This window comes from Rosa chinensis, chromosome 7 (assembly GCF_002994745.2).
Source record: "Rosa chinensis cultivar Old Blush chromosome 7, RchiOBHm-V2, whole genome shotgun sequence".
Classification (NCBI taxonomy): Eukaryota; Viridiplantae; Streptophyta; class Magnoliopsida; order Rosales; family Rosaceae; genus Rosa; species Rosa chinensis.
Window position 1 is genome coordinate 2,190,550 of NC_037094.1, and position 26,367 is coordinate 2,216,916.

Genomic DNA, 26,367 nt, shown 5'->3' on the forward strand with positions numbered 1-26,367 from the left:
ATTCAACTCTCTAGAGGGGACAAAATATTTTAATCCAAACCAGCTCGCATGGTAGTGAATCTCAAAAGTAAAGACTAGGTGGTCTGTTAGTTTACGTTTCAAAAATGGCATACTGAAAGGCCTGGTATTTGGAATTAATGGAGCAAAGAACCAAAGCAAATATAGCACCTTGCTTACAAAGCTATGACTAAGAAACTACATGGGACAGATTCAACTCGCATATAAACATTTAACCAGTGAACACTGAAAATCAATCTAGCTAGACAAACACAAGGAATCGTTTGATTATATATGCCTAATTGCCTAGTTTATCGTTTACACTCCAATAGTGAAGTTCATAAAACGACATAGAAACTTGTGAACAAAGGAAAGATCTTGCTAAGGGGGAAACATACAAAGGATAAATGCTTAAAACAAGCAAAATCCAAGTTTAGAACATGATATACAGACTAACTGAAATAGATAAAAACAGTTGTAGGTAAACAAAGTCCATGGAAACTAAAAGGAAAATCATCATTTTATATGTTACATGTTGAAGGAATATCGATTTAGTGTGCCTTATCAAACTATGAGTAAAAATAGGAGAGAAAGTTCTAGATTTCCCAATCCTATACTGATTGGTATTCCTTGTAACATTAGAACTAGTACTTTGTATTCCCTATATATATGACACACAATTCTCTCTACAATTTCTCTCGAATCTCTTTTTCGTTAAACACGTTATCAGCACGACTCTAGCCACAAAACAGAAAAACAAAAAACCCGAAAACCCTTTTCACCAAAATCTGCCGCAACACCTAGCCCGAGCTAGCCAAGCCTTCGCTGCAGTCTACCCTTCGAGCGCCCAGCGCTACGCGCCCGTGCGCCTACAGCCTGCGTCACTGCCCTGCTGCTCCTGCTGCTCTGCCTCACATCTGCTGCCCTCGCAGCTCTCCCTGCACGACTGTGAGCCTGCTGCCCCCGTAGCCTCCTACACGCCCGTGCGTTTGCTGCCCTCGCAGGGTCTCCGCATAGCAGCTAGCTTCCCCCTATCTTCGGCAGCAACTGCAAGCTGCAACCCGCACACCTACCGTGCACCACCTAGCCATCCAAGGCATTCCCACTGAAGCTACATCAACTCCAAAGTCCAAGGTTTCTAGGTTTCAAGCTCCGATTCAAACAAGTAAGTTTTTAATATTAAAGTTCCCGCTTTCCGAATTTTAATTTCTCCTTCTTTTTCTTCGGGGACTTGCAACCTCCCTTCTTCTACATCCCACCTTTCTTATAACGTGGGTTCGATTCTTGAAAAGCAGAATCGTGGGGATTCAGGCAATTAACGAACTAAGAGCGTTCGTAAGACTTCGGACTAAGAGCGTCCGTAAGCATCGATTTAACGAACTAAGAGCGTTCGTAAGCTACGGACTAAGAGCGTCCGTAAGCATCGATTTAACGAACTAAGAGCATTCGTAAGCTACGGACTAAGAGCGTTCGTGAGCATCTATTTTGACCATTCAAACATCATTGTTTCGGTCTAATCCAAATTTCTTGGAAATCGATTTCTTGGTAGCATTACTGCTAAGAAATCTCATATTAGTTTTCGTGGAAGCGTTGACTCCGAAACTAATACGTTCTTGCTTTCCTTTTTAGGATGTAAGACTTGAACGATTTTACTCCATTGGATTCTACGGGCACGGAATTTTCATGTGGACACAAAATGTTGAGCTCCACCTAATTGCCCTTGATTTATTGCCTACAATCCAGGAGTCTTGTTCTAAAAGAACCACTCAAGGCCCTCAAACTGAGATAGATAATTCTAGGCATTTACTCTGATGAAGCGCCACATGAAGATGGCCCTCCAGTTTGAGTACATGAATGAGGATAACACTAACAACCTTTGGGTTGTGCCTCGTGAACGTTTTAGTAACATTCACAATTTTCCGGACTTAGAAGCATAATGGAATAATATCCGCTTCTCTAAACTTTGAAAGAGTTATGAAATATTGTTCGGAGGCTTTCTACAACATATTATTGATGCATGATTGTGAAAAACACAAAAGAACAAATTGATTGAGAAGAACCTAACATGACCATAGGAGTCATGACGTTGAGGGTATAGGGTTGGACACCATGGCGCCACTTTTGGCCATGGTTGCACTATTCCAACGCCATTGGTCCTAGGGACCATATGTATTGTGCCAATACATCTCAATCAAGAGAGCATCATCTTCATGGTATTTTATGGAGTACCTGATCAATGGTAATCAAGATATCGAGCTATAAAAGACTTTAAATCTGGCGATGAAAATAGAATGCCGCAGATTTTTATTTAGAATAGTCTTTTAATTTCCAAGAATTATGTAATGGCAATTATGCCTTAATCAATAAAATGACTTCTTGGATTATCTCTTTTCCTCTAGGCGTACTCAATTAAGTATGATGTCTAGGAAAGTAATTGAGATTAGTGGTACTTAAGAGAGCTTCGCTCCACTGACATCTCTCTCTACTTCCCTGGTCATATTTAATTGGAATTACCGAACGAATTGAGTGACTACAATTTGTCTAATGTTTGATTTTACTTTGGATTAGATTATGGTCACGAAACTTTGATGTAATCATTGGCTATTATTAATAAAGTATCGATTACTTAAAAGATATAAGAGCCAATGGTTTTCATGCGGAAACGCATTGTGAGAATGGACATGAGTTCCTTTGCATCACCTCTAATGAATACGAAAATAAAAGAGTCTTAGAGAAACTTATGTGTCGATCTAGTGGGTTGTATGCAACCACTATTCGAATAATTGAATCCAATCATGTTATTAGGGATGATTTATGGGATTCTGACACATATAGGCTTTGGCACGACCGTTTGGGACATCCAGGTCATGATATGATGATTCGTATATTAAAGACTTCACACGGACATCCATTTTTCAGAACGAAAAGAAGTAAAACTCGGTTTTTGGACATCGAAGGAGCCCCTGCGCCTCACGGCACTGTTCACCCCAAAATCCGGCCATCCTTGGCCGGCGCCGCCATACCCCTGCGGCCTCAAGTTGGCCTTGACGCCACCAAGGCTTCTTTGTCTCCAATTTCTACTTCTAAAGTCCAATGTGACTTCATGGCTAAACCAAAATCCTCATTGGTTGTTTCTAAAGCCCATCATTCGTTCTGCAAAGCCTGCTCTTTAGCAAAATTAGGACCGAGACCATCATATGCAAAGGACACTAAAGAAAATATATCATTCTTGCAAAGAATCCAAGGTGATATTTGTGGACCTATTCAACCACCAAGTGGTGCGCTGTTAAGCAGCACGCAATTTAACCCTTTAAAATGTCATCGTTAGTATATGGTAAATAGGGATCGTTCTATCTGGGGATTGAGGGTACACCTGTAATTGTGTAAAAAAATAAAGAAATTAAACAATAAGAAGTATTATTTACAAAAATAAAAAAAAGAACAGCTGAACAGGAATATAAGTAAATACAAATAAATATAACACAAACACAAAATCTAAATAAAAACTAATTCTAACACAAAACTAACTATAAAAACACACATGAACTGAAACTAACATCCTAAAAACTTAAACAAAGTTCACGAGTTCTTTTAAGGTACTTTCAAATTATATTTGAAATATTTACAAGTACGAAAAGCTAAAAACACAAATTTATATACAAGAACACATATCACGAAATCAAATAAAGGTTTTGGGGAGTTTTGGAATGAAAATTTTGGAAAACAAAAAGTTGAAGATGAATGGAAACATGAACAGAAACTTTTGGTAACAATTCATCCACTACAATTCAAGATCAATTTGTTACATGCATCCTTAATCCTTTACTAATACCATGAAAAGTTATCAACCAAGAAACAAAGTTAAAAGCAAACAATGTCTCTTATTTTACTTCCCTTTACACAATTGATCAAGCAAAGCACCTAACCAATATATTTTGAAAACAGGTTTCACACAATCAAAGCAATCATGCAAACTCAAGTTTCAAATCATTAAGTTCATGTGAAAGTTTGGTTAATAATTATGCAAATCCATGTACACAAAGCATGTCAATTCAATGCATAAACAATCTGATTTCGACTTATGTCCTAAGCCTTTACTACTCATTTGAATTAGGATTACAAAGCATAAACCTAATTGCTAGCTCCAATTACATGCAATCACTCTATGTTTCGAACCAAAGAACCAAAAACATGTAAACGTTTTCTTTAAAACAAAATCAGATTATCTTTTCATATAGATGAAACACACAAAGATCAAGAACACATAAACTAATATTACTTTGAAAAGAGCATCAAAATTGTTCCAAAAATAAGATTATGAACTCATAATTTCAGTTTATAAAGAAAATAAAAACAGAATTCTCTATCTACAATTACACAAAACCGTGAAGATATGATGATAACGGTGGAATGAACAACCCTTGATTACGTCCCAAAGATCCAAAGCAGCTCTAAGGTGGCGATACAAGGTGGTGATCACAGTTAGGAGGGTGGATGGCACAGCTAAGCTCCTTGAAGATATGAAAACTGCTATGGTAAGAAAATAGAAAGAGGAAGAAGATGGAAAATTGATGAAGGAATGTCTCCTTTTATTCTCACAAAAGAGGGTATTTATAGGAATACATTGTAGTGTAAATGTAATGGTAAGAAGTCCATTATAGTGGCTTCAATGATCATAGCTGCAGCTCCACCTGGTTGCTGCAATTATGAAAGCTGCCATGCTTGTTGCTTCCCCATATACTTTATGCCACAAAAGTCTTCATACCTATATTTACACACTCAAGTACTTATCTATACACTCAAGTATTTATTACAATATGTAGATATTTATACTATAATATATTTATACTATAACAGTCTAAATGTTCTGTCCAAATGGTACTCAAGTTTGAAAACAAACTAAGATAGATGATGAAGAAACAAAATTGAGTTAGAACTCCTTTGACACAAAACAGATTTCCGGCAGACTTGACCTCAGTGCAATAAAACGGTCATAACTTCTTCTAGAAAATAGATATCGACTAGCTGTAAAAAGTTCTGGAAACTAGACATCCGTAGCTTTCTATCCATATAAAGATCATAATTTTCTGAGCTCTGAACGATTTTTGACACTCCGTTGAAGTTGACTGATCTGCAGTGGCAGTTTTCCGAATCTGGTAATGGATTTGATTTTTAAAGCACAATTTGTGTTCAGTTCGGTAATTATCTTCATCAGACTTCTTAGATGCTTCCACATGTCTTCCACAGGTCTCCTAGTATGAGTAGATCTCCATTTTACCTGTAAAAACACCAACTAAGTTAAATTGATCAAGATAAAGGAAATAACTTAGCAAAATATAGGGTTTAAACATTATAAACGTCACATTTTATTCTCCTATCAAATTCCCCCACACTTAACTTTTACTAGTCCCTTTGCAAAATCAAAAACTAACAAACCAAAAAGACTGAGACACAAAACAAAGAAACCAACGAAAAAAAACACAAAGAATCAAAGAAACCAAAAATTGTAAAACACAAAACAAAACAGAAAGAAGAAAAACGTCACACATAAAAGACTAAAACAAAAACTAAATTCAAAGACAAAGATCAAGATGTTGACGTCACAAAGACCTCTATTGCCCTTTAACATATTGTCTCAGAAATCTCATACTTTCAAGTCACCAAGATTAGCACTTAACCATGAATCACATCATCAAGATATTCAAGAGCTAATTACAAAATATAATCCACATATAAGCATGTAAGACTTGGGAGTAAACAATGGTGGTGGGTGGAGCTTAACATATTTCAAACAAGTCATGATTCAAACCTCACATGAATATATCACTCTTTCTTCTCTCAGATTCAAGGCTCATGCTTAAAAGCTTTAATCACTCAATTATATGTGAGAGAAAATATTTTGAGGCAATCAAATAGCTCACATATATAAGAAATGAAATGCACTTTGTGAATATAATTTTTCAAGATCTCATGAAAGATATCAACTACATGCACGAATGAACCCAAGCCATAGGTTCAACTCTTATAACTCATCTCCACAGATCAAATGCTGTCCCATCTTAAGGATCAAAAAGGTCTGTAATAGGGCCAAGGCTTAAGGTTTAAAGAAACAAACGGATAAGAAAATCACAAAGTATCCTAAAAACCTAGTAGAGCACTTATTAATGTAGAGAGACTAAATTTCGAATCCACCATACAAACATGACGCCATGTATCCTCCAAAGCTTTATAAAAGGGCCAAATGACATCATGTTGGGCCTATGCTTTATTCTAACCTTCTCTTGAACAAGTGTGAATTGGACAAAAACCAAATTTCTCAACAATGGGCCTTCACTTTAAAACAAACTCCAAATCCACTAAGTATAGGGGACTAAAATCCATAAACAATAACACAACTTTTTTTATTTTATTTTGCCGTAATATTCTTCTTTTTTTTTTTTTTTCGATTTCATATTTTTTTTTCGGCAAATACATACAAACATTACATATGGACAAGTCTACCCCCTCACTTGAACTTCTTCATGTCTTCAAAAGTTTTCCTTGACACCAAAACTCCAAGCAAAGTCTCAAAAATATGCTCTACTAAATCTTTAGAACAAAGGGTAAAGATATAACTATACTAAGGTTAAGGGTTAAGGGATTTTTGAGGGTGATGAAATAAAAAGGCTCAAAGTAGGCTCAAAATGGTTAAACTAGAGGAGTCCCATGACGGGCACAAATAGGGACACAGACTATATTTGGCTATGGTGGTAAAAATCCTAAGTGCCTTTAATCCTTTCCGAAATCAGGGACATGTATTGATAAAAGTTTCAACAAGCATAAAAGTGAATTCTAGCATTCTCTAGTCCATCAAAATTAATCTATGGCATGTAATCAATCAAGATGAAAGAATAATGAGATCAACAAAATCATCGCCAAGAAAATAAGAGTATAATTCATTTTTTTCATTAATCACTCAACAAAGAAAGGGCACATGGCTCAAATTCTCACAAGGGTTATTATGAATCATAACTTATCATCCACATGTTCATATTCTGTACCAAAGTTACGCATGCACCATATCTACTACACAGTCATATGCTTTTCATAAATCATAATTAACCAAAGAATATCATCAAATATTATCCCAATCTTGTGATCCTCTTTTAGCCTTAATTTCAGAGATATAAGCTCATCATAGACAGTTAAAAGGCATCCTAAGACTCAAAGAAAAACAGAAATAATTTTTTTTTTTTTTAACAATTTAATTTCAATTTCAACACTTGGGTACGGGAACAGGGAGTCTCGATGTGCAATGGGACTGAAACAGCTACCATTTTTCAAGACTATGTTTAATCCAATATACCTTAGTGTATCACAACATTTTCTTTTGTTATAAACAGTTTTTTTTTTTTTTTTTTTAAACAAACTACTAAAAACACAATAAAGCAATAATCCTTCCCCCATACTTAATTCATGCATTGTCCTCAATGTATAAACAAATATAAAGCATGCAAAGCATAAATCAAGCATAGAAGAGAAAGTTAACGTAACGAAACCTAAAACAACTTTAAAATTCATGAAAATAAAATAGAAGGAAGTGTTCAAGAAAACAAATCTGCGTTTGATGGCTCCTCCACAGCTACAGTTGAAATGGGTTGCCTCCCATGCAGCGCTTAATGTTTAAAGTCTTTCAGCCTAGACTTGTACCTCCATTTACTCCTTTGGAGGAGCGGTATGCGGGTGAGTGGCAGCCCTCTTGCTGGTTTCAGCCTCTGGAGGAGGGTCCTCATGGTGTGATGCAGTAGCATCCTTGCGAAGAAACCCAGGAGGATAACTCTGCAAGTTATTGACTTCCTGAGCAAGCTTGTTTATTGCAGTGTGACAGCGGATCAAAGAGCAGTTCATCTCAGAGATGTAATCGATCATGCAATTGACTCTCCAATCTGTCACCATAATACCATCGCGGAGAGAGGAACGCAAATCATCAATCGAATCCGACAAGCTTTCCAGGGTGGCCATAGGCCGAGGAGCACGAGCAGCTGGTGAGGAATAAGACTCTCCGGGATGCAGTCTGGGAGAGCGACGAGGCAGAGGAGGGGGACTGTGGGTACGCTCACGGATAGGACGATGGTCCCATGGATGAGTAAGCCCAGCTCTAGTGGCCGCTTGACGACCTTCTTCCTCCAAAGAGAGAACACGGCGTTGATTGACGACCCTGTGAGGGGTAACCTTGGTTCGAGCCATGAGGAAGTAGAAGGAATTTGAAACTGCACGCTTAGACAAACCTTAGTAAAATCTGGAAGAGACAAAAAAGGAGGTATATATAAAACACAAAATAGGGTAGAAATCTCAACAAGCACACGGTTTTAACAAAGCTTCTCCGGGAAGGAGAAGAGTTATGACAGTTCACGGCTCAAGAAACACGTATGCACATGAAAAACTCCCCCACGCGTAAATATTCCTTTCTTTTCCTTGATTTACTGCAATTAGACCTGCTTTCGACTGTAGCTTGTCTGTCACAGCTCCTCGAGATCCGTTTGATTCCCCCACGCGTCCTTTCTTTTCCTGGATTTATGGCAATTAGACTTACTTTCGGCTGTAGCTTGTCTGTTACAGCTCCTCGAGATCCGTTTGATTCCCCCACGCGTCCTTTCTTTTCCTGGATTTATGGCAATTAGACTTACTTTCGGCTGTAGCTTGTCTGTTACAGCTTGATAGGAGCATTTTAATGTGATATTTTAATAGTTAATTCCTCACATTTTGCTTAGTTAATTCCTTAACTGAATCGATTTTTAATTCAATTTCTATTTTTAGGTACATTGGAGTAAATGAAGGTGAAATGAGCGTTAGGTCCATAATTACCTGGAAATGATGGAGAAAAATGGAAATGTACTAAAAGATCAATTTTACACATATTCCTACTCCGGCTAGGAGAAACCAAGCCAAGCAAAGAAGAAGGAGCGGCCGCCTGACCAAATGAACTTCAAATGAGCTGAAACCTTCCAGATCCATTCTAGACACCCAAATGATCATTTCTTATGAAGAGTGCCAGAGAAAAATATGAGTGGAAGGCTTTCAAACAATCAGCCCAATTTTCTACAGAAGCAAAACCGGAAAACTGGACCTGTAAGAGGTCCAGCAGCATTTCCAGCCCAACCACATGGATTGAAGCTCTGAAAATTTGTCAGGATGATCTACACTCATAGTGGAACATTTCATATGAAGAAGTCAAAGGCATATAATGAAGTCTTGTTGGAGAAATAATTGAAGGAATAAAGGGGAAGAAACTGACCTGAAAACAGCTCAACACCACATATTCATGTTTCCCACCCACATGAAGAAAGCTAGATGCTTTTCTCTTTTTCCTTGGATATATTTTTTCTACAATCTCTTTAATAGATCATCATCACTTCCATGTTGCTGCACCTTCATGCTTTGCTTTCATTTCATCATTTCTCTTTCTTTTCCATATTTTACAAATCACTTTCATACTCCACTTTCATTATTTTTCTTCCACTCATCATTTCACTCTTCTTTTTCTTCCCTATATAAACACCTTCTCATCTCATTCTAAAACACATTCCTTCATCCATTCCATCTCCTTGTCTCTCCATTTCCTCTCCATATTTCTTTTCCATTCTCTAGTTTTCTTGTTCTTCATTTTCAAGCCAAGAGAAAGAGAAGCCATGCAATACATCAATTTCTCAACCGCCATCCACCCTTGTGTCGTCCCTAGAAGATTGCTTGCTTTCAAGGATCTTCAAGTTCTTCGTCTCAAGGCTTTATCATTCATCTTTCAAGGTGTATTATATCCTTTCTCTTGTTTTCTTTGTTTGATTTTGTAAAACTATGAATTCTAGTTAACAAATAATGTTAAGGGCAAAGTTTAAAGCCCGTTTATATGTTTTGAGATAAAGTTGTGATTTCTATATGTTGATTTTTATGTTGCTTATGTGGGTTTGTTTAATTAAATTTGCATGATAGAAAACTTTTGTATTTTAATCTTATGTGGTTGCAAACACTTAGGGTTTTGATATGAATGGTGCTAGGTTTAAGAACATGAAATCGACTTTTCGTTTTGTGTAAACTTGAATCAAAGTAGTAAAGGTTTTGTGCAAAGACCGAATTTAATTAAAGAGGATTGCAATTAGGTGGACTTTTCCATACTAAGTTGTACACTTGAGTTGATAGCCTTTCTCTATGTCTAATGCGTTGAACATGTCATAATTGACTAGCTTTCTAGGGCTTGATTGCATGTTTGATAGGATTAATCTAGGTGCTTTCGCTTAGGTTAATTAGCATTGAAAAGTAAAATATGGGAAATCATTTGCTTTCGAATGTTTCACATGATCAACTCCTCTCTCATGACATTTAAAATCAACTATAGGAATTGTAATTGGATTTCTTGCATATGGATGTGGTTTTGATCTTTGTTCCTTGCGTTCCACCCTTGTATATATGTTTTACATTTTCTTTATTTTATTTATCTTAATTTTCAATTTTAAGAATCCTAATTCCCCCCTTATTTGTGTTTACTTGTATATATTTCTATTCTTTATTTTATTTTTGTAAATAATACTTTATTATTTTAATTCTTTATTTGTTTATACAATTGTATATATTTATATTCTTTATTTTATTTTTGTAAATAATACTTTTCTTTATTTGTTTCACAATTACAAGTGTACCCTCAATCCCCGGAATAGAACGATCCCTATTTGCTTATACTACTAACGATATTTCAGGGTTAAATTGTGCGCTTCCCAAAAGCGACATCACAGCTCCTCGAGATCCGTTTGATTCCCCCACGCGTCCTTTCTTTTCCTGGATTTATGGCATGCTTTCGGCTATTGCTTGTCTAAACCCAAATCCCCAACCCAAAAATCATTTCATCAACTCCAATCTTTCTTAATCACTCTGTAGCACCACTTTTCACCCATTATTAATGGAACCACAAGCCCAACAACCAACGGAGGATGGAGGAAGCAACAAAGCAGCCGGGAGCAGTTCTACCATGCATTGCAGGCGGAGCAGTACCAGGTGGGCGCCTACTACAGATCAAATAAGAATCCTCAAGGAGTTTTATGAAAATGGAGGTAAGAACCCAACTCCAGAGCAGGTTGAGAGGATCACTCTCCAGTTGAAACAGTACGGACAGGTCGAGAACAAGAACGTCTTTTATTGGTTCCAAAACCACAAGTCTCGGGAGAGGCAGAAGAAGAAGTTAACTTCGGATGTTCATGTGCCCATGCAAGTATCAGGGCTTGTTGGTGGATCCATTAATCTCAATTTTGGGTCAACTTGTTCTGCTGGTGTTGATGGATCGATTAATCTCAATTTTGGGTTAACTTGTCCTGCTGGTGTTGGTGGATCCATCATGGAACAACGAGGAGAAGATCACCAGGAGATTGAAACCCTTCCACTATTCCCCATGCATGGTGAGGAAATATGTGGCAACATGAAGACTACTTCCTAGGGAGGTAGCGGCTATGGCGGTGGTTCTCGCATTTCCCTTGAGCTTAGCCTTAACTCCTCCGGAGATGCTGACATGGCTTAGAAAAATGTATTATTATTATTATTTATTATTATTATTATTATTATTTTGTAAATAGCTGAATTTAATAAGACTGAATGAATGCAGTTTTTTTTATTTATTTATTTTTATTTTTATATATAGGACTCAAAAATGAAAGACCAAAAATATTTATAGGACTCAAAATGAAAGATAAATATATAAATCCTAAAATAAACACAAGGGAGAAAAACTGAAAAATAAAAAGAAATAGGGAAAGAGAAAGCAAATCTGATTATATTCTGAATTGGGTTGCCTCCCAAGCAGCGCTTGTATTTTACGTCTTGCAGCCAGACGGTACCTTCATTTATTCCTTTGGTTGTGGTGCCTCTTGGAGGGGTACTTCCTCCACATTTTTCTCCACAAACGCCTCATAGTAAGGCTTAAGACGATGTCCATTCACCTTGAACTCACTTCCAGTTGCTTGGCTCCTTATTACAAAGGTCTTTCCACGAATCATCTTATCATGAAAAACCTTTGTCTTTTCCTTGTAAATCCGTGCACTATCATAGGCCTCATTTCGAATTTCCTCAAGCTCATTGAGTTGCAACTTTCTATGAAGTCCTGCTTCATCCAAGTCCATGTTGAACTTTTTCACCGCCCACCAAGCTCTATGCTCCAATTCTACAGGCAAGTGACAAGGCTTACCACACACTAACCGAAATGGTGACATCCCAATTGGTGTCTTGTAAGCTGTCCTATATGCCCATAAAGCATCCTCCAAACGTTGGCTCCAATCCTTCCTTGATGGTCCTACAGTTTTCTCAAGTATCCTCTTCATCTCCCTATTTGAAACTTCTGCTTGTCCACTTGTTTGAGGATGATAAGGCGTTGAAACCTTATGTGTCACATGGTACTTCCTAAACAAAGCTTCAATGGTCTTGTTGCAAAAGTGAGAACCTCCATCACTAATGATAGCCCTAGGCATGCCAAACCTACTAAAGATGTTAGATTTAATAAATTCTGCAACAACCTTAGAGTCATTAGTCCTAGTGGCTTTTGCTTCCACCCATTTAGAAACATAATCCACAGCCAAAAGAATATAGAAAAAACCATTAGATGAAGGAAAAGGTCCCATAAAATCAATACCCCACACATCAAAAATTTCAACAATTATAATAGAGTTTAGAGGCATTTGATCTTTAGGTCCTAAGTTACCGGTTCTTTGGCATTTATCACATGTCATACAAAATTCATATGCATCTTTAAACAAAGTAGGCCAATAAAAACCAGATTCCAACACCTTCTTAGCAGTTCTATCAGAGCCAAAATGACCACCACATTGCTTAGAATGACAAAACTCAAGTATCGCTTTTTGTTCATTATTAGGCACACATCTCCTTATCAATTTATCAGAACAATATTTCCACAAGTAAGGATCATCCCAAACGTATTGCCTAGCTACATACTTAAGTCTGTCACGTTGTGCATGAGTCATATCGTTAGGAAAAGTCCTAGCTACCAAGTAATTAACAATATCAGCATACCATGGTACGCTTACCTGGATTTCAAAGAGTTGTTCATCCGGAAACGTCTCCACTAAGGGTATGCGTCCTCATCATGCACAAGCCTACTCAAGTGGTCGGAAACAACATTTTCTGAGCCCTTCTTGTCCTTGATCTCAAGGTCAAACTCTTGTAGCAAGAGTATCCAACGAATTAGCCTTGGTTTCACCTCTTTCTTTGACATTAGATACTTCAAAGCTGCATGATCAGAGTAAATGATAATTTTAGTACCCAATAAATATGAATGAAATTTTTCTAAGGCAAAAACAACAGCCAAAAGTTCTTTTTCAGTTGTAGAGTAATTGAGTTGAGCATCATTGAGGGTCCTAGAAGCATAGTAGATGGCGTAGGGCTTCTTGTCCTTTCTTTGACCAAGCACGGCTCCGACAACATAATCTGAGGCGTCACACATGATCTCAAAAGGTAGAGACCAATCCGGTGGAAGCATGATATGGGCGGACGTTAGAAGCTCATTCAGAGTGTTGAATGCCTTCTTGCAATCCTCATCAAACTCAAATGCCACATCCTTTTGTAGCAAACAACATAGCGGCCTAGAAATCTTGGAAAAATCCTTGATAAAGCGCCTGTAGAAACCTGCATGTCCAAGAAAAGAACGAACCTCCCTCACACTTGTAGGGAAGGGTAAGTATCTAATAAGATCTACTTTAGCTTTATCTACTTCAATTCCATGCTTAGAAATAATATGCCCTAAAACTATCCCTTGTTTTACCATAAAGTGACATTTTTCCCAATTTAAAACAAGGTTAGTTTCTTCACAACGTTCAAGTATCAATTCTAAATTACCTAAGCAATTTTCAAAGTTTTTCCCAAAAACAGAAAAGTCATCCATAAAAACTTCAATAATTTTCTCAATAAAATCAGAAAAGATACTTACCATGCACCTTTGAAATGTACATGGGGCGTTGCATAGTCCAAATGGCATTCTTCTGTAGGCAAACGTTCCAAAAGGACAAGTAAAGGTCGTTTTCTCTTTATCTTTATGAGCAATGGCAATTTGGTTGTAACCAGAATAACCATCCAAGAAGCAATAGAACTCATGGCCAGCTAACCTCTCAAGCATTTGATCAATGAATGGCAAAGGGAAGTGGTCCTTCCTAGTAGTGGCGTTGAGCTTCCTATAATCTATGCAAACTCGATGTCCAGTCACAGTTCTCTGAGGCACTAACTCATTCTCTGCATTCTTAACAACAGTTATTCCAGACTTCTTTGGAACAACTTGAACTGGTGAAACCCATTTGGAGTTTGAAATAGGGTAGATGACGCCACAATCAAGGAGTTTGATAACCTCCTTCTTCACAACCTCCATCATGGGTGGATTGAGACGTCTTTAAGCCTCCCTAGTTGGCTTGGCTCCCTCCTCAAGCAAAATCCTATGAACACAAGTGGTGGGGCTTATTCCCTTAATGTCTGCCAACGTCCAACCAATAGCAGTCTTATGTTTCTTGAGCATGTCCACTAGTTGTCCTTCTTGAGTACACATCAAAGATGAAGATATGATCACAGGTAATGTCTCTTTGTCTCCCAAGTAAGCATACTTCAAGTGATTTGGCAATGGCTTTAATTCTAAGGTAGGCGCCTGAATCACTGAAGTAAGAGGTTTATTAGTAGAAATGGGAATTGACAAAGAAGGGATTGACTTACTCAAAAAGGGCGTTGCCTCAAGAGAAGCAACGTTTTCAAGGTGCACGACCCCATATGAATCCGTGAGTTCTTCCTGAGGCATGGTGGCACCATCATCCAAGAAACCAACGCCATTTGCAATGGTTGAAGCCATGGCATCCTCCTCCATACTCTCCATGAATTTCTGCGCAAGATCATCAAGAATATCAATAGAAAAACATGATTGAAAATCAACTAAAGGATACCTCATAGCCTCAAAGATGTTGAAGGCAACAACTTCTCCATCAAATTCCATTGTCAAGGTTCCGGAGTACACATCAATTTTAGTCCTAGCCGTCCTCATGAAGGGACGACCTAGTAAGAGTGGTGTTGACGTAGGAGAGGGTTCCTCCATCTCTAAAACATAGAAATCAGCTGGGAAGATGAGCTCATCAACCTGCACAAGTACATCCTCCACTAACCCCTTAGGGTATGCATTAGATCGATCAGCCAATTGAATAATAACATTATCATGTTTAAGTTCACCTAGACCTAGAGTTTCATAAACAGAATAAGGCATGACATTTTCGAATCTAGTAGTTCCAATAACACAAGGGATAGAAAAACACCCTAGATCCTTACACTTTTCAGGCATTCTTCGTTGAAGCACGGCTGAGACATTCTCACTTACCTTCACCACCTCTTTCTCACGTGTTTGCCTTCTTGTGGTACAAAGTTCCTTCAAGAATTTGGCATACTTAGGAATTTGCTTTATGGCCTCAAGGAGAGGGATGTTCACTTGCACTTTCTTGAAGGTCTCCAAGATGGCCTTTTCGGCCTCATCCTTCTTGGACTTAGCAATTCTACTTGGGAAAGGCAAGGGAGAATAAGATGGATTAGCAAAAACCGAATTGAAAGAGTTAGAAACGTTACCTTGAGTATCCGGTTTTGCATGGGAAGGTGGAGACGTTTTTAGTTGGTCCTTAGCCGTGGCAGGGTCTTCCTCTTCCTCTAAAGTTGACGTTGGAACTTTCTTGGGAGGCTTTGGAGGATTTACAAGGGTCTTACCACTCCTTGTAGTCACGGCCTTAGCTTGCTCAAAGTGAGGATTTGGGATGGTTCCACTTGGAAGCTTACCTTGTTCATGAAACTTACCCACGAACTCCACAACTTGGCTCATTTGCTTCTTCATCTCTGCTACATCCGTGGATATAGTGTTGATTTGGTTCCCATGATGAGTTTGACCTGCAATCAAAGCTTGAGTAGATTTAGTTAGTACCTTGATCAATTCATCATTAGAAGAAGAAGAAGAAGAAACATTAGTATTAGCATTCGAATTAAAAGGAGTAGGGTTAGGAGCTTGTGGCTTTTGATAAAAGCCTTGAGGACGTTGTTGGAAGCCTTGAGGTGCACTTTGGAAGTTATCATTGTCCTTCCAACGGAAGTTAGGGTGGTCCCTCCATCCAGGGTTGTAGGTGTTTGAGAATGGATCATTCCTAGGACGTTGGTACCCTTGTTGAAAGCCCAAGGCGTTGACACCTTCATAGTTGCCTCCATCCATGAGTTGAGGACATTGATCCGAGACATGCCCTTGCATAGAACACACTCCACACGCCATGACTTGTCCTTTCATGCCCTGAGATACAAGAGAAGTAAGTTTATCAATTTTATCTTCCAATTGAACCAAAGTACTTACCTCATTGACCTTTTCACGTGTACGGGTGGATTTAGAGCTTCCATATTGTTGTTGATTCAAGGGCCTTTTTTGAATTAATGACATCCCCTCAGCTGGCTCTTTGTCCACAAAAGAGCCTCCAGAAGCAGCATCAAGCATGTCTCTCTCCAAGTTTGTGAGCCCATCATAAAAGCAAGTGAGCAAGGTCTCAGCCTTCATACCATGTTGAGGACATTGAGTGATGAGAGACTTGAACCTTTCAAAGTACTCTGCGTAGGACTCATCTTGTCCTTGTTGGATACCACTTAACTCCTTCCTAAGCGTGATGATACGAGATGTGGGGAAATACTTCTCTAGAAACGCTTTCATCATGTCATCCCAAGATGTAATGTGTCCAGTTGGCAACTCATAAAGCCATTGCTTTGCCCTGTCAGCCAATGAAAATGGAAAGGCCTTCAATTTTAAAATTTGCTCATCAGCTCCTTGTGGTTTCATGCTTGTGCAAATGAACTGGAATTCTTGGAGATGCTTATTAGGTAGCTCTATAGACAGCCCATAAAATGTAGGAAGCTGATGAATTAATCCAGATTTCAACTCAAAATTAGCTGTTTTCCCCTCAGCTGCATCAGGATAGATTATACAAGTGGGGACTCCTCCTGGTGGAATAGCAGAGGTGGAAAGTTGTCTGATGGTGAGAGCCATTGGTTGAGGTGGTGGTGGTGGTTGATCAAATGGTGTGTTGGATGCTTCTGATTCACCCTCCACTCGGTTTCCTTCACTATCTAACTGAAGCTCACGAAACTGGGTGGTGACGTCAAAAAGATCTGAACTTTGCTTAAGTCTTTCGAGTCTTTCCTTAATGACAGTCAATGAAGATACTTTGGGTGGTTCAGATGGTCCGGACATACATTGATCCTGTAATTGAAATGGAAATGAAAGAAGTTAATAAATTAATCAAAATGACGTGGAACAAGGTATACACATAAAAAGGTCACATATATATGATATATGTACAATCAAAACCAACGAAAATGTATGTATGTTTTACAATTTTTTTTTTCTTAAGTAGCTGAATTCAATAAGACATTGTGAATCAAGGTTTAGACATGCGGCCCAAGTATAGTCGCCTAGACACAAATAATCTTTCAAATCTTTTGGGCAACCTTACTGAAATGGCCAGGTGGGGGAGGGCGAACAAGAGAGGCAGAATCCATTTTGGCATGAGCTACTCCCACATGGTGGTTTAGGCCCATTTGTACTCACTTCTGGATTCAAGAACCTGGCAAAAACGTTGTCCCCTTTCTAGACACCATTTCACATAGGCTTTCTTACTAAGATGAGAAAGGTCATAAGTGTGAAGACAGTTCAACAAGTGTTAATAAGAGCCGCCCTTAACCTTAAGGGACCTGAACTAGGCACCAATAAGGAGTTTAGGCCAATATTAACAAAAGAGACTTCACCTATTCCGTTATGATTCACAACCCCTTACCAACCTCAATTTCTTAACAGTGGTGTGATTTACATGGAGATTTTTCAATCCCCGGCAACGGCGCCAAAAATTGGTGCGCTGTTAAGCAGCACGCAATTTAACCCTTTAAAATGTCATCGTTAGTATATGGTAAATAGGGATCGTTCTATCCGGGGATTGAGGGTACACCTGTAATTGTGTAAAAAAATAAAGAAATTAAACAATAAGAAGTATTATTTACAAAAATAAAACAAAGAACAGGAATATAAGTAAATACAAATAAATATAACACAAACACAAAATCTAAATAAAAACTAATTCTAACACAAAACTAACTATAAAAACACACATGAACTGAAACTAACATCCTAAAAACTTAAACAAAGTTCACGAGTTCTTTTAAGGTACTTTCAAATTATATTTGAAATATTTACAAGTACGAAAAGCTAAAAACACAAATTTATATACAAGAACACATATCACGAAATCAAATAAAGGTTTTGGGGAGTTTTGGAATGAAAATTTTGGAAAACAAAAAGTTGAAGATGAATGGAAACATGAACAGAAACTTTTGGTAACAATTCATCCACTACAATTCAAGATCAATTTGTTACATGCATCCTTAATCCTTTACTAATACCATGAAAAGTTATCAACCAAGAAACAAAGTTAAAAGCAAACAATGTCTCTTATTTTACTTCCCTTTACACAATTGATCAAGCAAAGCACCTAACCAATATATTTTGAAAACAGGTTTCACACAATCAAAGCAATCATGCAAACTCAAGTTTCAAATCATTAAGTTCATGTGAAAGTTTGGTTAATAATTATGCAAATCCATGTACACAAAGCATGTCAATTCAATGCATAAACAATCTGATTTCGACTTATGTCCTAAGCCTTTACTACTCATTTGAATTAGGATTACAAAGCATAAACCTAATTGCTAGCTCCAATTACATGCAATCACTCTATGTTTCGAACCAAAGAACCAAAAACATGTAAACGTTTTCTTTAAAACAAAATCAGATTATCTTTTCATATAGATGAAACACACAAAGATCAAGAACACATAAACTAATATTACTTTGAAAAGAGCATCAAAATTGTTCCAAAAATAAGATTATGAACTCATAATTTCAGTTTATAAAGAAAATAAAAACAGAATTCTCTATCTACAATTACACAAAACCGTGAAGATATGATGATAACGGTGGAATGAACAACCCTTGATTACGTCCCAAAGATCCAAAGCAGCTCTAAGGTGGCGATACAAGGTGGTGATCACAGTTAGGAGGGTGGATGGCACAGCTAAGCTCCTTGAAGATATGAAAACTGCTATGGTAAGAAAATAGAAAGAGGAAGAAGATGGAAAATTGATGAAGGAAGGTCTCCTTTTATTCTCACAAAAGAGGGTATTTATAGGAATACATTGTAGTGTAAATGTAATGGTAAGAAGTCCATTATAGTGGCTTCAATGATCATAGCTGCAGCTCCACCTGGTTGCTGCAATTATGAAAGCTGCCATGCTTGTTGCTTCCCCATATACTTTATGCCACAAAAGTCTTCATACCTATATTTACACACTCAAGTACTTATCTATACACTCAAGTACTTATTACAATATGTAGATATTTATACTATAATATATTTATACTATAACAGTCTAAATGTTCTGTCCAAATGGTACTCAAGTTTGAAAACAAACTAAGATAGATGATGAAGAAACAAAATTGAGTTAGAACTCTTTTGACACAAAACAGATTTCCGGCAGACTTGACCTCAGTGCAATAAAACGGTCATAACTTCTTCTATAAAATAGATATCGACTAGCTGTAAAAAGTTCTGGAAACTAGACATCCGTAGCTTTCCATCCATATAAAGATCATAATTTTCTGAGCTCTGAACGATTTTTGACACTCCGTTGAAGTTGACTGATCTGCAGTGGCAGTTTTCCGAATCTGGTAATGGATTTGATTTTTAAAGCACAATTTGTGTTCAATTCGGTAAGTATCTTCATCAGACTTCTTAGATGCTTCCACATGTCTTCCACAGGTCTCCTAGTATGAGTAGATCTCCATTTTACCTGTAAAAACACCAACTAAGTTAAATTGATCAAGATAAAGGAAATAACTTAGCAAAATATAGGGTTTAAACATTATAAACGTCACATTTTATTCTCCTATCACCAAGCGGACCATTTACATATTTTATGGTGTTGGTTGATGCATCGACATGCTGGTCACATGTCATGCTATTGTCCACTAGGAACGCTGCATTTGCTAAACTCCTAGCACACATTATTAAGTTCAGGGCTCACCACCCTGATTATCCTATTAAGTCTATAAGATTAGACAATGCTGGGGAGACATCAAAGACTTTTGATGATTATTGCATGTCTATTGGGATAGAAGTTGAACATCCAGTTCCTCATGTTCACACCCAAAATGGTCTCGCAGAAGCCGCCATTAAACTACTACAAATGGTTCCTAGGGCATTGGTGATGCGCACCAATCTCCCTATTTCTTCTTGGGGCTATGCAATATTGCATACAACTGTGCTTATTCGTCTGAGGTCCACTGTCACTCAACCTTTTTCTGCGTCACAGATGGTGACTGGGTATGAACCTGATGTCTCACACTTACGCATATTTGGGTGTACAGTTTATGTGCCAATTGCGCCGCCACAGAGCACCAAAATGGGTCCTCAATGACGATTAGGCATTTATGTTGGATATGATTCTCCAACGATTATCCGCTACATAGAACCCTTGACAGGCGATCTCTTTACCGCTAGATTTGCGGATTGTCACTTCAATGAGACAGTCTTCACGTCGTTAGGGGGAGATAAGAACATAAATGTTCAACCGGAACGACAAGAATTGTCGTGGTCTGTCCCCACTCTGTCTCATCTTGATCCCCGAATCGCACAGTCGGAAATTGAAGTGCGGAGAATTCTCGATCTTCAGAACGTAACAGAATCGATGCTTGATGCGTTTTCTGATATCGCTAAAGTGACGATATCACACATACCTGCTACAAACGTGCCTGTAAGGATTGATGTCCCTAAAATTAGAGGACATGACGCCACCTCAAGGGCACTTGGGCATGGCACCAACGTCCACAGTGGTAGTGATGTTGTGGCTAGGCCCACGGCTCCTGCCAAGAAGTGCGGGAGGCCAATAGGTTCGATGGATTCTCGCCTAAGAAAGAAAGCGAGTTTGGCACAAAATAATCCATTAATCATCGATGTAAATAATCCATCTCATGAGAAAATTCCGGATTATGGTTATGTCCAAGAGACATCATTGGGGGACTCTCCAATGTCAGAACCAATTCCAGAGAATAGGGAGATCTCCATGAATTACACTAGTGTACATGAGATGATGGATAGAAATTCTATGGCAATTGATGATGCATTTGCATATCATGTTGCAAAAGGAATCATAGAATATGATGATATCGAACCTCGTTCTGTCGAAGAATGTCAACGAAGAGCGGATTGACCTAAATGGAAAGATGCGATCCAGGCTGAATTGGATTCACTAGCAAAGAGATAGGTATTTGGGCCCATAACGCAGACACCCCCAGATGTAAAACCTGTTGGCCATAAATGGGTCTTTGTTAGAAAGCGTAATGAGAAAAATGAGGTGGTTAGATATAAAGCTCGCCTCGTGTCGCAAGGTTTCTCACAACGCCTGGAATCGACTACGAGGAAACATATTCTCCCGTAATGGACGTTATAACGTTCCGCTACCTTGTCAGTTTGGTAGTTTCCGAAAAACTTGACATGCAGCTTATGGATGTGGTTACAACATATCTCTATGGGGATCTAGATTCAGAGATATATATGAAGGTTCCAGATGGACTTCAATTACCCAAATCAAGTGGCTCTAAACCACGGAGCTCGTTTTCAATAAGATTAAAACGCTCACTATATGGATTAAAATAATCCGGACGGATGTGGTATAACCGTCTAAGTAACTACTTGATTGGGAAGGGATATATTAACAATGAAATATGCCCATGTGTGTTCATTAAAAGAACAAGTTCCGGATTTGCAATCGTAGCAGTTTATGTCGATGACATGAACCTAATTGGAACTCTAGATGAGTTAAAGGAAACTGCTAAATACTTGAAATCCGAATTTGAGATGAAAGATCTTGGGAAAACACCGTTTTGTCTCGGTTTAGAACTCGAGCACCGTAGTGATGGGATTTTGATTCATCAGTCTGCATATACTCAGAAAATCTTAAGGCGCTTTAATGAAGATAAAGCAAAGCCTGTGAGTACTCCCATGATCGGTCATAGTCTTGAGCCAGGAAAAGATCCATTTCATCCAAAGGATGAGGACGAAGAGCTATTAGAGGCAGAAGTGCCCTATTTAAGTGCAATAGGCGCATTATTGTACTTAGCTCAATGCATAAGACCAAACATCTCATTCACAGTGAACTTGTTAGCTAGACATAGCTATGCGCCAACACGTCACCATTGGATTGGTGTAAAGACAATCTTTCGATACCTAAGAGGTACGATTGATATGGGCCTATTTTATCCCTACAGAGAGAAGAGGAATGACGAAAGAATGGGATCGGACCCCATTAGGCATGGAGCCACCGTCCACCATGACAAGGTGGCCGGCCATGTTGCCGCGAATGCCGTCACCACCACCAGGGGTGGCCGGCCTCACCCTATCCCCCTCCATCAAAACGACAATGATGTCTTGATGGGTTTTGCTGATGCAGGGTACCTCTCTCACCCTCACAAAGGTCGCTCCAAAACGGGTTATGTCTTTACCATGGGAAGTACTGCGATATCTTGGAGGTCTATGAAACAGACCCTTGTTGCTACTTCCACAAATCATGCAGAGATTATTGCTCTACATGAAGCCGTGCGTGAATGCATATGGCTAAGGTCTGTAATTAGACATATTCAAGGAAGTTGTGGTTTGAAGTCTACCATAGATGAACCTACATGCATTTATGAGGATAATGCAGCTTGTATTGAGCAAATGAAGTTAGGTTTCATCAAGGGTGACAACACCAAGCATATATCGCCTAAATTCTTTTATAATCAGCAACAACAAGCACTTCTAAAGATTGAAGTGAATCAAATCCGATCAGAGGATAATGTAGCGGACTTATTCACTAAGTTGTTACCTAAATCCACCTTCGAGAAACACGTAAGGAGCATCGGATTGAGAAAGTTATCTGAACTCCCACGATTGTAGCAATCAGGGGGAGATATCGACATCAGGGGGAGTTATGATGTCTACATGTTCGATCTCGAAGAGTGAAGGACGTGTTGTGCTCTTTTTATCCTTCGACCAGGGTTATTTTTGTCCCACAAGGTTTTTGTTACCTGGCAAGGTTTTTAACGAGGCAACGGATGAAGCGTCACCACCAAGTTTGAGCGGCACAAGGGGGAGTGTTGAAGGAATATCGATTTAGTGTGCCTTATCAAACTAGGAGTAGAAATAAGAGAGAAGGTTCTAGATTTCCCAATCCTGTACGGATTGGTATTCCTTGTAACATTAGAACTAGTACTTTGTATTCCCTATATGTAGGGCTCCTATTCTCAATAATATGACACACAATTCTCTCTACAATTTCTCTCGAATCTCTTTTTCCTTAAACATTACACAAGATCTTACTTGGTATACTTCGTACCGATTGAAATGAACGTATCTACTATTTGCAAGTCTTAAGATTTACAAGTAGTGGTCAATGTGCATTATTCTGTATATTCATGTTGGGTGGAAATTTGTAGTGCTATTTTACCCTCCGGATTATGAGTAATGAGCCAATTAACCTATCTTTTTCGCGGTTATTGACATGTTTTAGTGTCAATGACAAGAACAAATTCCGCGACAAAGTGCGGGCCAATTTTCTAGTTAACAGCGATAGGCCCTAATTCACCGACAACGAAGGGCAAAATTGACTTTTCACTCACTTGACAGTGGCAGACCGTAATTCACGTAACCACTGAAGGCAAAACCGTCATTCAATTCGGGCTTGAATGAATAGTGTCACAGTGCAACGCCCTTTAGATATATGTATAATTTCTTTTTTGTTCTTTGTTGGATCATAGTTAACTAAAAGAAGAACAAGTTTATTGTCTCCATAGACTATGGGTGAAAACAGTCTCACACATTTTTTCTTTTTTAACACCTAGTTTTATTGTCTCCGGTGTCGTAATCTCACCATTGGTAAAATATAATTTTTATGATATGTTTCATGCGATGGTTCGCAATAATATTGAATTATATATATTTTCAAGATTTTTCGATTTTAAAAAAATAGTTAAAAAGAATTAGGTCAATTTTAGAATTGTTTAAAAATCATAATTTAGCGGTGTGAAAACATACTATTTTGACTAAAAGACAATGTGCTAGTCCACGGTTTTTGGGTGAAACCAGTCTCTGACATTATTTTATTTTTTATTTATTTTTCTCTAAAGAATAAGAGAAGTTTTATATAACTTAATGCACATCCCCTATGTTTTTTTGTCATCAAACTTCCATCTATACCCCTCCTTATTAGAAAATAAATAAATAAAATAAAAACAAAGAAGAATCCACAAAATAAATAAGAATTAAATGCTTTATATATCAAAAATTTATTAAATATTTTCTTATAGGTTAAAGTTTATCCTCGTCTTCATGGTACAATTGACGTCTCTTCAAAATCATACATGAACGTCAATGGCAGATGAAATAATTGTAGTCCACATGAAAAATTAGCAAGCAACCAAATTGGTTGAAATATATTGAAGAAGATTATAAAACCACCAAATATATCTTGGATATATGAATACATCATCATCAATCACTTCGTTTGCAAAACAACCACCATGGCTCATTCTTTACATATTTTAATATTGACCATGACCATATGAATCATGAAGATATTGACACATTTAATCTATTAAAATCTTAGAGGCATCAAGTTTTTCAAAACTTGAGGAACAACAAAGATACAAAAGTTAAGTTATTCAATCTTGAGTTTTTCTATTGGGACCTCCATATTTGCTCATTTGACCTCTCATCTCTTTACACCTCCTATTTGCTTTTAAAAAAATAAAATTTGCCAAGTAAACCTCTTTCAAATACCTAACTTAACCTTACTCATAAAAGAAAATTTTTGAGAGCATTAAAGATGAGTTAGTGCTCCCATAATTATTTATTTACCACAAATTAAACTTGATATTGTTAAAAAAAAAATCTGAGATAATTATTGAAAAAAGATAGTGTAACTAATTAACATAAATTTATCTGGGGTTTTTCAACCCTACTATTTCATGCTTAATTATGGATTTTCAAAGCTTAGTTTTTATGGTTTATAGTTGCGTGCTGGAATTTAGATAGGTTACAATATTAAATTTGTTCATGCTCTGTTTTTTTTAATATTTATTTTTGTCTTATATGGCGCTTTACAAACTTTAAAAAAAAAAAAAAATCAAAGGGTTTCAGTCATGCCCTCATGGTAACTCGAACCCATGACTTCGTACATAGGTAGTGTGTGCTCTAACCACTGAGCTAACTTATTTGGTTTGTTTATATGAGGGTTCTCTATCCCCCGTTCCATGATCTTCAAGAGAAAGACCTTTGTCTAATTTTTCTCTCTCTTGCATCATAGTTTTATTTTTATATAATTCGCCAAATAATTTTGAATGCATTTTCTCTTGATTTTTTCTTTTTCAAAAGCTTTTATAAACAAAGAAAATGAGAAATATGAAATGGGAACTAAGATGGAAATGAATAATCAAAGTATTGTAAATGTGTTTCCATTATTATAAATTTTTTCAGAGGAAAAAGATATTTTCCTTATTAGTTTGTTGTCTTTAACAGTCTTTTTGTATAAGGATACATATGTCATTGAATAATTAAAAAATGAGAGAGGTCTAGTGGGTAGATTAAGAGGTCTCAATAGAAACTCTCTTCAATCTTATAACCAAACCTCATTGATGTGAGAAAGAAGAAAGGTAATTAGGAATTACCATATTGATATGTGCCGGAATTAGTTAGCAATTAATTCCACAATAAATAAAATAATTACAAAAAAAAGAATTTTTTAAATAAAATTGGCCGACCTAATTTTTTTTAAAGTTTTTTTTTCATCTGTTTATTTAATGAAGAGGGGCATAGATGAAAGTTTGATAAAAAAATAAGACAAAAATATAATGAAGGGGGTGTATTTAAAATTTCTCAAAGAATAAAAGATTTATTTCCATAGGGTTAAATAACATCCATCTCTCATGTTCTAGCCTTTAGCCTGCCTCGCCTGCGTGGGTATGTTAGCCTCCCTGACTTGACCAGAAGGTAACCCCACTTGCCTTGCCGGGAACATTTGGTATGGTGCTATTCGTATTTTATTTGTGTAGCTAAACACCCCATTTCAACCTGAAACACTGCTGATCACCATACATCCCAGCAGAACGTGCAGCGTTTTATTGAGCATTTTCAGTGTATAACAGTACTAAATAAAACTGAACAGTAAAACAACAGTGCTGGTAATATACTGGGTTGCCGAGCAAAAGCTACACAAATC

The 26,367-nt window shown here is 37.5% G+C and overlaps 1 protein-coding gene across 3 annotated transcripts; it reads right to left on the reverse strand.

The window, feature by feature from the left end:
- Window positions 1–14,371: 14,371 nt before the first annotated feature.
- Window positions 14,372–19,354, reverse strand: LOC112176089. 3 transcript variants are annotated; one of them, XM_040510068.1, is made up of 3 exons: window positions 19,047–19,354; window positions 17,812–18,008; window positions 14,372–17,266 (listed from the first exon to the last, which is right to left on the reverse strand). In XM_040510068.1, the coding sequence occupies exon 3, from the start codon at window positions 17,255–17,257 to the stop codon at window positions 14,405–14,407; it is 2,853 nt and encodes a 950-aa protein (XP_040366002.1). In that variant the 5' UTR covers window positions 17,258–17,266; window positions 17,812–18,008; window positions 19,047–19,354; the 3' UTR covers window positions 14,372–14,404. The 3 variants fall into 3 exon arrangements, with proteins under 3 accessions (XP_040366002.1, XP_024169678.1, XP_024169677.1); XM_024313910.2 differs by lacking the exon at window positions 17,812–18,008; XM_024313909.2 differs by lacking the exon at window positions 17,812–18,008 and having other exon boundaries at window positions 19,012–19,354.
- Window positions 19,355–26,367: the final 7,013 nt, after the last annotated feature.